The sequence below is a fragment of the Muscardinus avellanarius genome, assembly GCF_963383645.1.
Source record: "Muscardinus avellanarius genome assembly, chromosome: 5".
Taxonomy (NCBI): Eukaryota; Metazoa; Chordata; class Mammalia; order Rodentia; family Gliridae; genus Muscardinus; species Muscardinus avellanarius.
Window position 1 is genome coordinate 69588722 of NC_137790.1, and position 17043 is coordinate 69605764.

The 17043-nt window shown below is 42.9% G+C and overlaps 1 protein-coding gene across 1 annotated transcript in view; it reads left to right on the forward strand.

The window, feature by feature from the left end:
• CFAP91 (cilia and flagella associated protein 91) overlaps positions 1 to 2781 on the forward strand; it is a gene marked incomplete at both ends in the record, with an annotated part of 47263 nt that extends 44482 nt beyond the window's left edge. The window contains 3 exons of the mRNA XM_080696522.1: positions 3 to 151; positions 946 to 1037; positions 2624 to 2781. Of these exons, the coding sequence (XP_080552648.1) occupies positions 3 to 151; positions 946 to 1037; positions 2624 to 2781 (399 nt within the window). The remainder of the gene's footprint in view (positions 1 to 2; positions 152 to 945; positions 1038 to 2623) is intronic.
• Positions 2782 to 17043: the final 14262 nt, after the last annotated feature.

Below are 17043 nucleotides of genomic sequence, written 5' to 3' on the forward strand. Positions count from 1 at the left end.
AGGTGGTTAAAGTTCACCAAAGCACTGTCACCTCCTATCTGGAAGACATAATACTGAATACCGAAGAGAACACTGCAGAGGAACAAGCCAGATCAGAAATCGAGAAGATGGCTGAGGAAATCAACGACATTGCCTATGAGCTGGAAAGCCGGTACGCCCCAAGAGGGCAGCCCGTTTGCTGCTACTCATATGTGAGTTTTCAGGAGCTTACAATTTCACCACCAAGGAGAAACAAATATATAACTCATGCTTTGGTGTCCATCTTTTTTTGTGTGTACGTGTGTGGTATTAGGGATTGAAGACCCAGGGGCATTCTACCTCTGAGCTACACCCCTAGTCCTATTTTTTATTTTTAAACAAGATCTCACTAGGTTGATGAGAGTCTCACTACTTGCTGAAGCTGTCCTTGAACCTGCAATCCGCCTGTCTCAGACTCTCAAGGACTGGCATTACAAGCGTGTGCCACCACACCTGGCTTGGAGTTCATCGTTTTATCAGCATAACTCTTTAGGAACTGACACGTGTCTACCTCTGTATGGTAGGGAGCATAGGGAACTACATTCTCAGTAATTCCCTATGTCTGGATTACTTTTACTTGACGTATTTGTAGCATACACCAGAAGCATGAAAGCAAGGTGGACATGTGTGTGCTGTGTTGTTTGGATTTGATCCCAAGTTTTCTGGCTTCCATGGATCAGTGTATTTCTAACATTCCCTTCTTAGCAGCCCAGTAAGTAAAGGACAGGGAGGGCCAAGTTCAGATTTTCCATGGAGTTAAAAAAGCTCATCAGGAATGTGATAATTCAGATCATTCAGTCGAGGAAAAGATGGTGGCAAGATTTAGGCCGCATTGTTCATACAGACAGGGAAGAGCTAAGTGTAAATCAGCAGCTCAAGTAAAGCAACAGAGGGAATCATTTAATCTTTTTTATTCTAATTTTTCAGCCGAACACATCTTCAGTCAGAGGAGATTGTTGCCGAGTTGGTTTATAGTTTTCTCATCCCAGAAGTGCAAAAGGAGTTTGTCAAGGAAAAAGGTATGCTAATGCAAATGCTTCTCTTTAGGATTTTTTTTTAAAGATGTGGATTATTTTCAATATCCCAGAGATTTTAAACTACCCAGAGGTATGGAGAGATTTCTAGAGGCGAAGCAATGAGTTCTCTTATTTCAGAGCTTGTCCGTTTCTCCTTGCTGTCTGGCTGCAGAGTATAATCACCTGTGGGAGAGACAGGATACAGTTCTAACAAGCATGGCAGAATTTCAAGAAAGCGTGGCAGCTTTCTTTAAAGGGAACTTCCCATGTTCCCAGAAGACGTATATTCTATTATAAACCATAACAGCCTTTCGCAGGCAGGGAGGCGAGCCAGGGGAGTCGAAATGCAAGGCTTCCTGAAGGGGCTAAATCTCTTCTGGGACTCCGCCTGAGTCACAGGCAGAATGGGACTCGATCTAAGTATAAATGTCCCTATTTATCATGTGTCAAAAGTGACATGTTTTTAATCAATAGAGGAGAGAAAAATATGTCTTAAAAAAGAAAAATCAAGCCAGGCACAGTGGCACATGCCCATAATTCCAATACTTGGAAGGCTGAGACAGGAGGAATACAGGTTCAAGCCAGCCTCAGCAACTTAGCGAGACCCTGTTTCAAAATGTAAAATAAATAAATAAATAAATAAATAAATAAATAAATAAATAAATAGGCTAAGGGTGGAGACTGGGGGTAGAATACCCCTGGGTTCAATTTCCAGTACCAGAAAGAAAGAAAAATGAAGAAAGAAAAGGTGAGAGAAAGGAGAAAAGAAAAGAAAAGGTGGCTCTTGCAGAGCTCTGGACTGTTGGCGAGAGGCCTGATCTTAGAAAGTGAAATGCCATCAGGACAAGAGCTCTGTCTGGGTGGGACGGGAGCTCAGAAGCAGATTCCCAGGCAAGAGAAGGGCTGAGGTGTGGAGTGGAGGCAAGCCGGGAAGGGAGAACTACACCTGAACCAAACACTGGGAACAGAGGCCTGGCTTTGGTTCGCTTTGGAGTTTTACTAAGCTGGGTGAGGTGTCTCACACCTGTACTCCAGTACTTGGGAGGCTGAGACGGGAGTCAGCTCAAGGACAGCCTCAGCAAGTAGTGAGACTTATCCACCTAGAGAGATCCTGTTTAAAAAATATATATATAGGGTGTATTCATTCAAGTCACCCCTCCATGCCAGTCTTGTATGGAGCTGTACCTATCCTCTGTATTTCTATCTTTCTAATAAACTTCTTTAAATCTTCCAAAAAAAATTATATATATATATATATATATATATATATATATATATATATATATATAATAGAGTTGGGAATACAGCCTGGATATAGACTGCCCCTGGATTCAATACCTAGTACCCTCCTCCTCCCACCACACACACACACACACACACACACACACACACACACACGCACGTACACGCACGCACACACACAAGATGTTCTACTAAAACAGAAGAGAGCAGATCATTTTTATTCATTCCGATCAGCCCTAAGTCAGAAAATACATGGTTTGCAAATTTGCCGTTTTCATCATCATTACTACCCTCTTGAAAACGCCCAGGGAAGGGGTCTCATTCAGACTGTCTGTCGCTTTGGTCAGTGAGGAACGCGCAGCGGAAGCACATTCTGGCAGCGCACCAGATCATCCACGGGCACACGGAGGCGATGATCCAGAAGTCATTCGCTGAGCAGCCGCAGGAGAAGACCTCAGGCACTGACCAGCCGCTTGAGGAAGACACTCAAAAGAACAGCAGATAAGGTGAACTCAGTTTCCACCTAGAAGGAAGTGAAGAGAGGAGACGCAGCAGTATTCAGCTCGTTGTCCCCTGACAAGCCTGATGCAAACAGATTGTCCACTGCTTAAAAATGATGTGCATCCACAGAATTATCAAGGCCACCTCAGAGTCGTGTGTGGGTGACGGGGCAGGTGGGAGGCCCACCGTATGCCATGTGCGTACTTGTCTCTAGGTTCTTTTAGTGGGTTCTTTTAGCATATGACTCTACTCCACCACAAATAAAAGTATAGAATGTGTGTTATTTTAAAAAGCTTGTTCTGGCCAGGTGCAGTGGCACACTCCTGTAATCCCAGTACTTGGGAGGTTGACGCAGAAGGATCCCTGGTTTGAGGACAGCCTCAACAATTTAGTGAGGTTCCTCAGCAACTTAATGAGACCCTGTTTAAAAATAAAAGATAAAATAGGGCTAGGGGTGGAGCTTGGAAGTAGAATACCTCTGGGTTCAACCTCCCAGTACCAAAAAAAATCTTGTTCTGATGAAGGGGACATGGGACACAGTATGCCCTAAAGGTCTGTGCCACAAGGCACAGAGCCCACCCAATTCTCCCCTCTTCCCCTTCCTACTCCTCCTTCCCAGTACTGGGGATTGGCCCCAAGGGGATTCTACCTCCGAACTACAGCACCCCAGCCCTTTTTATTTTTTGTTTTGAAATGAGGTCTTGCTAAGTTGCTGAGAGTCTTACTAAGTTGCCGAGGCTCGTCTTGAACCTGTAATCCTCCTTTCTCAGCCTCTCAAGTACTGGGATTGCAGGTGTGTACCACCATGCCCACCCAATTCTTCTGCTCAACTAAACATTCATACTCAAAAGATTAACACGGGCCACATGTGGCTTGAATCTACTCAGCAAACACAGCTTCCAGTAGGGCACCATGAGACACTTCCCTCCCTGCAGGAGCTCTTGCCACATCCACACAGGACGCATTGCTATTTTCTTTAGCTCCCAGGAAAAAAAAAAGATTCACATCGAGTGGGTACAGGAGATGCCCTGCCTTATAAGCTTCACGCTCTAAAAGCCAAATCAGTCTCTTTTGATAATCTCATAGGCATAGTTTCCAGGGTCCCCACAATGGATGTGCCCAGTTACAGAAGTCAGCACACCCAGGGAAGCTCAAAGCTACAGTTTCCTCTTGTGCATTAATTGTTCAGTATAATTCCTCCCGGTCCAGATGCAGTTTACTAGTCAGGTGTCAGTTTTCCTTTAAGTAGTTAGAGTTGCTCAGTAACACAGTGGACACATAACCACCTTATCTATCAGGTTACCAGGAGAACAGAGCCAGAGACTCAATGGAAAGTAAAAGTGTTTTGAGAAGAGAAAGGGAGCACACCTTGAACCTTGACCGGCACTTCCCTCCATGCAGAGGCTCTCCTCTTCTGAGCTTTGGCCTGAGAGTGCCAGAGTGCCGTTGTGTTGTGGGAAGGCACTAAGGCTCAGGGAGGGCTTTTGTCCAGGAATCCAGAAGGTTTTGTCACTCCTGAGCCCTAGCATCTGCCCATCAACTATTCCCACAGAAACATTCCACAGACATGGCCCGGTAGGACACTCATAACCAGGCCTTCTCTGGATGTTGTGAGCCCCACGTCAAAAGAGTCTATTGAAGCTTCACATCATATGAAATTATGTGAAAGTTCAAGCTAACATACTACTAGAAAAAATGTGTTCTACCCACCTACTTTTTTTTTTTTTTTTTTGCGCGTGTCTGAGGATGGAACTCAGGGGCATTTGACCTCTGAGCTACACCCCCTGCCCTATTTTTTATTCTTTATTTTGAAACAGGGTCTCACTGAGTTGTGGAGGGCCTCACTAAGTAGCTGAAGCTGTCCGCGAACCACGATCCTACTGTCTCAGCCTCCCAAATGCTGAAATTACATTCGTGCACCACCATGCCTGGCTACCCACCTACTTTGACAAACTGTTTTGTTGATGGTTCATTGATGTTTGGCAGAGTAATCAATGTATACATGGGCTTTAAAAAGTTAGAAATATATACATGTAGCTGGGCGTGGTGGCTATCCAAATCATGTAAATAATAAGAAGCTATCCAATTATGTAAATAATACCAACAGTCTGTGCTTTTCCCAAGGTGTGCAGCTCTCGTGAGCTTGTCAGTACATGATGCCTAAGAAAGAAGATTCATTTTCCTTAAATCCAATAATTTATAGTGATTCTCATGAATAATACTCAAAGAGCCTTATTCTCTTTGGTGTCTTCCTAGATGCTCTACTTCAAGAGAAAATGTTCCTGTATCTCAGCTCAACATTTTACTAAGCTGATATGCTGGCTTGTCGAATCAAACAAAAAGAAGAGTTGCTGAATTTTTCTTACATAGTTTTGGTTTGCTATTCATAGGACATTGGCATTATCTACTAAGGTTGAAAATAATGTATTCATCTCCTAGCTGTATATCCAACAGAAATGCATGGGTATGTGTACCAGTAGCGAGACAAGAATGTTCATAGAGGTCCTGCTATTCACCATGGCCCCCAAATTGGAAACTTAAGTGTGCACCTGCATTGGAATAGAAAAATAAATGTTGGTGAATCCATACAGCGGTACCGCAGCCCACCATTGAACTTTAGAGCTAAACTGTATATATTCACACAATACCCATAGAGAGTAGTGTTGGAGGCAAGCTTCCCGTCCTCGACAAGCATCAGCGTTGGATGGATCATTCAAAGACTGGCAAATAGGAAAAACAATAAACCAACCAAAGCTACAACAACAAAATCAACATGAAGCCTGTGTAAAGACTTTATAAAGCAATATGTGTTACTCTGAAAGTATAATAAATCCTATCTTAGAAAATAGATTATTAAGCCGGGCGTGGTGATACACGCTTGTAATCCCAGTACTTGGGAGGCTGACCCAGGAGAATCACAGGTTCGAAGCCAGCCTCAGCAACTTAGTGAGGCTGTCAGAGACTTAATGAGACCCAGTTTCCAAATAATAAAAAGGCTGGAAATGTAGCCCGGAAGTAGACTGCCCCTGGGTTCAATCCCTAGTACCACACACAAACAAAAGTAGATTACTATAGGAAGCAAAAAAAATTTCAGAAACGTCTGCTCGATGTTTTCAGTAGGAGGCAAAAAGAAAAGGCCTTGGTGACCAAAGCAGGAAATAATAGAAGCAGACAAGGTGAAAACAGACAGATGCAGGCTAAGAAGGAAAGAGAGCGGGCAGAGAAGAAAAACCTTGTAAGAGGTTTAAAACCCTAATGACAACATGTATATGTTCACTTGGATGCACTAGAAAGGACAGAAGTATCATAGCAGAGAATGAAATTGCTGATACTGTTGATGACCAATGAATTGAAGGCCTCACTGGGCTCCAATAAAATTTTACTTTCAAAATCAGCCCATGGGCCATAGTTTGCCAATACCTGCTATATAGTGTTGAACTAAAGTTAAAATCAGTATGTTCTTTGAAAAAAGGACATCTTGTTTTTCCAAGTAGATTCTCATAAAGGGCATAAAAATGAAACTTAGAATATTTTCTTTTCTTTCATTCTTTTTTTTTTTTTTTTTGCAGTACTGGGGATGGAACCCAGGGGTATTCTACCTCCAAGCGACACCCCCAGCCCTAGTTTTTATTCTTTACTTGGAAACAGGGTCTCACTGAGTTGCAAAAGACCTCATTAAGTAGTAGCTGAGACTGGCTGCAAACCACGATCCTCCTTTCTCAGCCTCCCAGATGCTGGGATTACAAGCATAATTACATTCCTGGTCAGAACTTAGAATATTTTCTTAAAAAGATAATTTATTCTTATGTAGTCTTTGAAAACTATATTTAAATAGCCAAAGCAAAAAAAATTGTTTTTACAAAATGAAACAATAGGTTGTTATAGTGTTTATGGAGTCCTAGGCTGGGGTGCTGACTTCAGACAGTCCCAATACACCAGGTCCATTCACTTGCTCCAGATATCAGTGGAAAGGCAATGGTAAGGTAGGAAAAGAATTTTACTCAGTGTAGCTATACCAGGATAAATGCTTAGGGGGCACTCAGTATCCTCAGCAGCCTCATACTTCGGGTTTAAATAGGGGAAGAGTTGGGACACAGGGAAAAGTTATGCATAATTAAACAGTCTTGTTCAAACTGGTCTGGCTCATCATTACATGAGGTCTGGTGCCTTGAGGTCTTGGAGAAGTCTTCGCTTGAGGGACTCCTGTTCTGAGAAGATTGCTCCCGCTTAGGGGGAGCCTCAGTTCCTGTTATGGGGTAGTTGTTCCTACCTCGGCTTGGCAGTCTCATCCTGGAAAGATCTGCCTGCAAAGCTCATTGGTCCTGGAGGGGTTAGGGCCATGGCTAGAGACTACTAGTCTCCACTCAGTCTGGAACAAGATGTCGTGAAAGTTGACAGCTGACAATCTGTTGATTATGATGTCCCTAATAATCTTGAAAATATTTAGTTATTCTTGCTTTGGGGCTGTCAGTCTTAAAGGGCAATGAGACAAGTTAGTAAAATTCAAAGCTAATCAGCCTTCAATTACCAGTTTTTTAGCCAGACATTCCTCAAATGATTAATGAGTCTAACGTGCAGAGTTGAGCAAGTCTGACCCAAAGTTGAAGGAGAAAAAGCAGACAGATACAAAATGAAAGCAGAGATGCCAAACTTTATCCGGATCTGTAGACCAAGTAAAGATCCAGTGCTTTCAGAAAAGCAGCCTCCAGGTGCCCGATATAAAAGAATTCTTAAGCACAATGGCTCACATCTGTAATCCCAGCAACTCAGGAGGCAGATGCAGGAGGATCACAAGTTTAAGACCAGACTCAGCAATTTTGTGAGGCACTGTCTTAAAAGATTAAAAATAAAAATACAATTCTTACTTCCTAAATGAAATTTGCTAGGAGAGAACTTTTTCCTGGTACCAGTAACCTTTTACTTAGAATGGCTCAAGTTGAAAACAACCCAACTTTTATAACCTTTGCTCCTAAATATAAAACACCTCGAGTGATAAGAAAGCCCCATTAAAGCCATGTGATCACGATGACCAGAGTTCTATGGGGAGCTGGGGCTAGATTGTACAATCCAGAGCAATATAAAAATCATGGTGAACTGATTACTGAGGTAGATTTTTTTTTCTTGCATATGTCGTCAGACATAGTGTGTCCTATGCTTTTTTCCCCTTCTTTTCTTTTTCTTTTTGGTGGTGCTGGAGATTGATTGCAGGGTCTTACACATGTTAGGCAAGCGCTATACCACTAAGCGATACCCCCAACTTTGCCTTGTGCCTTTTAACAAAGACACTGCAGCTCTTCCAAATGCTTTAGGTTGGGCAAGGTCAAATCCAGAGAAATGCCGAGTATGGTGGCACACACTTGTGATCCCCGTGCTTGGGAGGCTGAGACAGGAGGATCACACAGGTTCGAAGCCAGCCTCAGCTATTTAGTGAGGCTCAGCAACTTAGTGGGACCCTTTTTCCAAATAAAATATAAATAGGTCTGGGAGTATAGCCCGGAGGTAGTAAGGCCGGGGGTTCCACGCCCAGTACCACCAAAAAAAAAAAAAAAAATCCAGAGACACAGCATGCCCTGTGAGTAAAGACTCTCCTTAGGATGAGAAATTGTTAGCTCAAATTTGTTAGAGAGTCCAAACTCCTAAAGTGCAGAAGTCCCAGTCAAATGATAGAGTGTTAGTGCATGTTGGCTCAGGGGCATGTCCATTTGCTAACTCTCATCCCCTACTCAGTTGATCACTTGGGACAGAGTTGTATCTACAAAGAAGATCTGGAGTACTTTTGTGCAGCATCTGCAGAGAGGACCACAGACCAAGAGATCTACTGGTGACCAGTAGGAGGAGGAAGGCAGCAAGTGAGCTGCCTGGGCTGACCACTTGTGAGCACAAGCCACGCAAGAAGCCTGGTGGTGGAGGGGTCTAGACGCGAACACGGTAGACTCTGGACCCAGATGGTCTGGACTGAAAACACAGCCCAGTGTCAGTGTGTCCGACAAGTTATTTAAGCTTACTCGGCCATAGCTTCCTTGTGTCTACAATAGTATAACCATAGATAGAATGCACATCATAGGATTGGTGTGAGGATGTAATGGGTTAATTTATGTAAAAGATGTAGAATAATAATCTGGCATGGCGTAAGTATCCAGTAAGCACCAGCTAGCTATTTTTACTATGGAACAGATAACAAGAGAGATGAGTAGAACATGTCACCTGCTTTTAATTGTGTGTGTGTGTGTGTGTGTGTGTGTGTGTGTGTGTGTGTGTGGTACTGGGGGGTGGAACTCAGGGGCTTTTCTACCTCCAGGTTATACTCTCAGACCTATTTTATACTTTATTTGGAAACAGGGTCTCACTAAGTTGCTGAGAGCCTCACTCAGAAGCTGAGGCTGGCTTCGAACCTGTGGGATTCTCCTGTCTCAGTCTCCCAAGCGCTGGGATTACAAGCGTGCGCCACCACACTTGGCTGTTACCTGCTTTTTTTTTCTTTTTTTTTTAGCGGGTCTGGGGATGGAACCCAGGGGCATTCGACCTCCGGGCTACATCCTCTGCCCTATTTTTTATTCTTTATTTTGAAACTGGGTTTCACTGAGTTGCAGAGGGCCTCACTAAATAGCTGAGGCTGTCTGCGAACCACCATTCTCCTGTCTCAGCCTCCTGATTGCTGGAATTACAAGCGTGTGCCATCACGCCTGGCTGTTACCTGCTTTTAAAGAAAAAAAAAATATGTAGAAAGTGGCCTAGTTGACATCATTCTCTTTTTTTTTTTTTTTTTTTTTTGGTGGTGGTACTGGGGTTCCTGGAAACCCTTCTACTTCCGGGCTACACTCCCAGACCTATTTTTATTTTTTTTTATTTTGAAACAGGATCTCTTAAGCCAGAGAGTCTGGCTTCGAACCTGTGCAATCCTCCTGTCTCCACCTCCCAAGCTCAGGGATTACAAGCGTGCGCCACCACTCCCGGCTAGTTGACATCATTCTCTAATCAGTAAGAGGAGTTTCTTCATCTCATCTGAGGAAAAGCAAGAGACAGAGAGAATGTGACAGCACTGTCATCCTCACCCACTCCCAGCCCCCAGTCAGCAAGGGAGAGGAATATGTCTCCTCTGCTTCATAGAAACTTGAGGTGTTGAGAATAAGGATGTCCTCTTTACAAGACATCAGCGCAGTAGAAGGAAGGCATCAGTATGAAGTATTGTACAGAAGTATATACCAGAAAACCATTGGAAAAGGCAACTTGTATTAAGTGTCAAATATTGAGGAAACTGGAAATGAGGGCTGCAAGAGTTCTAGGCTATAACTACATACTAAAAAAAAAAAAAAAGATTCTTGCCTGGCATGATGGCACATACTTGCAATCCCAGTACTTGAGAGGCTGAGACAGGTTTATACATACATATATGTGTGTGTGTGTGTGTGTGTGTGTGTGTGTGTGTGTGTGTGTGTGTGTATTGAAATATATATATATATATATATATATATATATATGACTGGGGGTGTAGCTTAGAGTAGGTGGGTCCAATACCCAGTACCAAGAGGGAAAAAGTTGGGGGTCCTACCTCAAACCAAGACAGATTTTAGAAGTAAAGGCCAAGCAGGGATGATTTTAAGTAGCTTTCATGTGATTTGATGTGCATTCAAAGTTTAGAATAGAAAAAGTGTTTCCTAAATAAGTTGTCCCTTCCCAAACATTTACTAAAGACTTACCAATAGAAAATGTATCTTTGGACCAATTTTTAATTGTCTTTTATTTATTTATGGTACTGGGGATTAAACTCAGAGGCATTCTACCTCTGAATTACAGTACCAGCCCTACTTTAATTTTAATTTTGAAACAGGGTCTCATTTACTGAGAGCCTAGCTAGGTTACTGAGGCTGGTCTTAAACTTGTGATCCTCTTGTGTCAATCCCCCCCAATACTAGGGTTACAGTGTGTGCCACCACATCCAGCTATCTTTTCTTTATAAAACCTAAAGTATGCCGGGCGTGGTGGCACATGCTTGTAATCCCTGTGCTTGGGAGGCGGAGACAAGAGGATCGCACAGGTTCGAAGCCAGCCTCGCTGGCTTAAGAGACCCTGTTTCCAAATAAAAATGTAAAAATAGGTCTGGGAGTGTAGCCCAGAGGTAGAAGGGTTTCCAGGAACCCCAGTACCACACAAAAAAAAAGAACCCTAAAGTATTCCCAAGGTGAAAAAGAAAATATAGTATTATATACAGATACAGGGCACAGTCATAACACCTGTAGTCCCCCGTCGTAGTGCATGCTAGACGGCGGTAACTGCCTCTTTCTCGCTGACTGGCTGTGCGGGGAGGCAGGAGCTGTCCCTGCTGAGTTTGCTTGTTTTTGTCCTCATGCCTGGCACAGTCTCTGGCATGTACTAATCCTTAGTAGGAATTTATTGGATAAAGTTCTATACACATAATGTTTGGAGAATCATTTTTGTGCCTTTAGAGAACGTTTAGGATGTGTTGGCATTTGATGGTATCAAATGAGTTTCAAGAACAAAGTTGTGACTTTCGTTATTCAACCTGAAAATTTCATCAAAGAACAAAGTGAGTCATAAAAAGAGGAGAGGCCTTCTCAGGACAACCTGAAAGGAATTTGTCCCCTGTATCCTTGCACAAACAACATTCAACAACGGGAAAAGCTGCAGCTTTGGAGAGGATACAGAAGTGTTCTCCTCGCTGTTTATTTTAATAAAGTAATAACATTTTATGTATAACTATGAAATCAGCTCCAAGTTTCAACCACAATTCTCCTCCACTTAAAAAAAAAACATAAAAAGCATACAAATGGACAAAATTGTAGGGAACCATGCCAGGCATGGTGGCTCACCCTTGTAATCCCAGCATTTGAGAGGCTGAGACAGGAGGATCACGGTTCGCAGCCAGCCTCAGCTACTTAGAGAGGCTCTCAGCAACTCAGTGAGAGCTTGTTTCAAAATAAAGAATAAAAAATAGGGCTGGGGGTGTAGCTCAGAGGTAAAATGTCCCTGGGTTCCATCCCCAGTACTGCAAAAAACTGTAGGGAACCAGATATCTACCAGAAATAGACATTGAATTGAAAACCTAGAGATTTGCCAGGAACAGTGGTGTGCACCTGTAATGCCATACTTGGGAGGCTGAGACAGGAGGATCACACAGGTTCGAAGCCAGCCTCAGCTACTTAGTGAGGCTCTTAGCAACTTTGTAAGACCCTGTTTCCAAATAAAATATAAAAATAGGTCTGGGAGTGTAGCCCGGAGATAGAAGGCCCCTGGGTTTCATCCCCAGTACCAACAAAAAAAAATTAATAATAATAATAATAATAATAATAATAATAATAATGGCTGGGAGTATAACTCAGCGGTAAAATACCCCTGGGTTCAACCCTCAGTACAAAAAAGGAAGGAAGGAAAGAAGGAAAAATAAGAGATAAGAAAAGAAAACCTAGAGATCTGGGTAGGACCAGCACAAGTCTATATTCCCTTTCCTCAACACTTACCCAGCTCAGTCCAAGAGGATGGTAGTTTTCCAGCATGGAGTTGGCATAAACTCAGTGGCTTTGTTGCCAGAGGGGGAAGACTTGATTTAGTTTGAGGACATGCTGTGAAATCTTGTGACTGTACAAATGAAAAGTAACAAACTTGAATAAGTAAATAGGGAACCGGGTACAGGAGGGTAAACCAGGAGGATCATTTGAGCATAGGAGTTCTGGGATACCCTGGACAATATAGCAAGATGCTATCTCTTAAAACAAAACAACAACAACATAATAAGAGAAGGCCCAAAGATTTGTTAGCCTATGGATGCCGTTCCAATTGGGGTAAGCAGCAGACCAACCAGAAATGTAATGGGGAGCTCCTGTAAGGGTTGAGACAAGTTCTCTATGCTTGTCTGACCAGAAATAAAGGGTTAAGACAAGTTCTCTATGCTTGTCTGACCAGTTACTTTTATCTTTGACTGACCAGAAATACTAAAAAATTAACCCAAAAGGGGGAAAAAAAGAAGAGACAGAAGACTAAAAATGAAGTTGAAATAAATAGAAAATAAATAGCTGGTGTGGTGGTGCATGCCTGTAATCCTAATACTTGAGAAGACGAGACAGGAGAATCACCAATTCCAGGCCCACATCAGAAACTCAGCAAGGCCGGGCATGGTGGCGCACGCTTGTAATGCCCGTGCTTGGGAGGCAGGTACAGGAGGATTGCGCAGGTTCGAAGCCAGCTGCGCGCGCTGGCTTAGGAGACACTGTTTCCAAATTAATAAAAAAATGTAAAAATAGGTCTGGGAGTGTAGCCTGGAGGTAGAAGGGCTTCCAGGAACCCCAGTACCACCAAAAAAAATAAAAAAGAAACTCAGTAAGGCCTTAGCAACTTAGCAAAACCCTGTTTCCAAATAAAAAATGAGGGTAGAGGTACAGCTCAGAGGAAGAATGCCTCTGGGGTCAATCCCCAGTACCACAAAATGAAAAAGAAAGCAAAATTGTACACTTGAATTCAACTTCAATATGCACTAATTTTTAGTGGAATAAATACTCCAAGTAAAAGGCAGATTGTAAAAAAAAAAAAAAAAAAAAAAAAATTTTTTAAAGCAAAACCCAGCTGGGCATGGTGGCACACACTTGTAATCCCAGTAGTTGGTAGGCTGATACAGAAGGATGACATGTTCAAGGATAGCCTCAGAAAACAGTGAGACTCTCATCAACCTAGTGAGACTTTCACAAAAATATATATAGGTCTGAGGATATAACTTGGAAGTAAAATGCCCCTGAGTTCAATTTCCAGTACCACAATTAATCAATGGGCTAGAGGTGTAGCTCAGAGATGGAACATCCCTATGTAGTAGTAGCAGTAGTAGTAGTAGTAGTAGTAGTAGTAGTAGTAATAATAATAATAATAATAATATCTTACATAAACTAAAAAAAGATGAAACATTTTCCATCACATTTTAAGAGCCAGTAAAAATATACCAACACCTGACAGAAGTAACAAAGATCTGTAACCAATATCAATAGCTTGTGTGAGTATAAATGCAGAAGTCATTCTTGAAATATAAAATCAAATCCAGAATCACATATTAAAAAAGAGACAGCATATCAGGACCAAGTGGGTTTATTTCAAAGATGCAAGATTGCTACAACATTCAAAATATCATTGTGACTCTCCATAGTAATGAAGAAAATTTAAACACAGTCCTATGCTGATTCTTGACTGGAAGTTCTCAAAAATAAGGAATAGTAAGAAACTTCCTTAATCTGACTAAAGTATCTATAAAATCATAGGCCACCATTGTAACTAATGGTGAAATAGTGGATGCCTCCCACTCTGAGATCTGAAACAAGAGAAGGGTATCCACCCCAACACATGTCTGTTTAATATTGTAGCGATGGTTCTAACCCAAATAAGACTAGAAAAAGCATAAAGATTGGGAAAGAATCTGTGTTTGGTGGTGCATACTTGTAATCCTAGCATTTGTGAGGCTGAGACAGGAGGATCACAGTTTGCAGACAGCTTCAGCTACTTAGTGAGGCCTTTTGCAACTTAGTGAGACACTAAAAATAAATTAATTAATGTATTTATTTTGGTGGTATTGGGGTTCCTGGAAGCCCTTCTACCTCCGGGCTACACTCCCACGGGCTACACTCCCAGACCTACTTTTTAACTTTTTTATTTGGAAACAGGGTCTCTTAAGCCAGCGTGGCTGGCTCCGAACCAGGGAGAGCCTCCTGTCTCCGCCTCCCAAGCGCGGGGATTACAAGCGGGATTACAAGCGTGCGCCACCACGCCCAGCGCCCCAGACCTATTTTTTATATTTTTATTTGGAAACGGGGTCTCAAACCAGCGAGGCTGGCTTCGAACCTGTACGATCCTCCTGTCTCCATCTCCCAAGTGTGGGGATTTCAAGTGTGTGCCACCACGCCCGGCTCTCTATTTTAATTAAAGAATAAAAAATAGGTTTGAAGGTATAGCTCAGTGGTAGAATGCCTCTGGGTTCCATCCCCAGTACCGGGAAAAAAAAAATTGGAAAAGAAGTAAAACTTCTTTGCAGGAAACATGATTGTGTACAAGGAATATCCTAAATAATACTAAGGAACAACTACTGAAACTATTTAAAAACCGCAGTTGGGCCAGGCATGGTGACACATCCCTGTAAACCTAGTACTTGGGAGGCTGGGACAGGACAGGAAGATCCCAGGTTCACGGTCAGCCTCAGATACGTAGTGAGGCCTTCTACAACTTAGTGATACCCTGTTTCAAAATTAAAAATAAAATTAGACTGGAGATATAGACCAGAGGTAGAATGTCTCTGGGTTTAATCCCCAGTGCCACAAAAAATAAAATAAAATTACAATTATATTCTGCCAATACACAGTTGTATTGTCAATACATACACATGCAATCTCTCATATATATATATATATACATCCTAGCAGCAATTAGAAGATAATACAGATTTCGCCGGGTGTGGTGGCGCACGCTTGTAATCCCAGCATTTGGGAGGCTGAGACCTGGAGGATCACGGTTTGCAGACAGGCTCAGCTACTTAGTGAGGCCCTCTGCAACTCAGTGAGACCCGGTTTCAAAGTAAAGAATAAAAAATAGGGCAGGGGGTGTAGCTTGGAGGTCAAATGCCCCTGGGTTCCATCCCCAGACCCACAAAAAAAAAAAAAAGAAGATAATACAGATTTTAATTTCATTACAATATCTCCAATAATATTTAAGAAAAAATTTAACAAGGCACGCAAGACTTTTGCACTACTGACTACAAAGCATTTCTGAGAAGAATAAATGATCTAAATAAATGTAAAGCTGTACTATGTTTTGTATTGGAATATTCAATATTATTGTGATGTAAAGTCTCCCAAAATTGATCTATAGTGTTGCGTTTGAAATGTATTTGGTGTGTGAGGGGAGAAGTCATTCCCCCACCACAACCACACAAACAGGAAAAACAGAGAAAACCGCGGATTCTTGTTCTGAGCTAAGTATAAATAAACATTAGCCCGAACTCTTGCTGAAGATTTAAAGAAGTTTATTAAAAGATGGAAATACAGAAAATAGAAATACAGCCCCATGCCAAAATGGCATGAGGGGATGACTCGAATGAGTACACCAAAGGAATTATGAAACGGGGGTTTCTTGCGAGAAAACCCCGGCGAGTTCTTGTCTACGGAGAGCGAAGAATGACACCCACAGACCTCAGGAAGGGGAGTAAAAGGTTTATTGGAAGCAGCAGGGAATAGGGCAAGGGTGGCTGAACACCCCAAAGGGGCTGGAACTCTGGGTCCAGCAGCTGCCTTCAGGACAATACTTGAGAGTAGCCCAAGCCGAATTGCCTTCAGGTGCAGGCTTCTTTCTTCCAGAGTCCACGCGATCTGCCAGAAGGGAATAGAGAAAAGTGGCCGAACACCCCATAGGGGCGGTCAGAACTCCGGGGTCCAGTAGCTGCCTTCAGGGTCACTACCCGAGGGTTGCCCGAGCCAAGTGCCCATCAGTTGCAAACTACTTTCTCCCAGAGTCCACGCGATCTGCCAGAAAAGAGGTGCAGGTAACCCCTAGGGGCCTGGTCAGCCATGATGTCCAGCAGAGGCCTTCAGGTCACTACTCGAGAGTCGCCCAAGCTCTCAGGGCCAACACGACCTGCGAGAGAGAGAGAGAGAGAGAGAGAGAGAGAGAGAGAGAGAGAGAGAGAGAGAACAGCTCCCCAGAAGGGGAGGCGGTCCCGAGCGGAAGTCCCCGCTTTTGCCATCTGACTGGCCGATGCATGACCGCTTGCAAGTCCGTTTGTGGTTAGGGTGACTCCAAGGAGAATTTGCATAGGACATTTGCAAGTTCTTTGAAGGGAATGCCAGACTTGTTCGGTGGGTTTGTTGATTAGGAAACTCAGGATGGCTTTGTGAAGCTCTGGTCTTCTTATCTCTGAGCCTTTGGAGTTTCCTGCACTTGTTGCCCCTCAGGGAATTCAGGAAATTAGCTTTTTTCTACCAAGGCCTTTTCCCTATCTGCCTATTTCCTTTCTATCTCCTCAATTACACACGTGGACTTGGCCTTTTATACCCATGACCTCCATCTTGTTTTCCTGACTCTGATGTAGTGAACGTCCCTGTAAGGTACCTCCCCCAATCAGGTGTGGCAAGGTGTCTCCTTTCCTGAAGGGCAAGGTCAAACCCTGCCCTATCCTCCCTAGATCATCATGTAGATCTCTTTAGAAAGCAGAAGTCCTAGCTCTCCTCTATTGACTTGGTAATTATTTTGAGCTAGGTTAATTTACATTGGAATAGCTGCCTGTTTG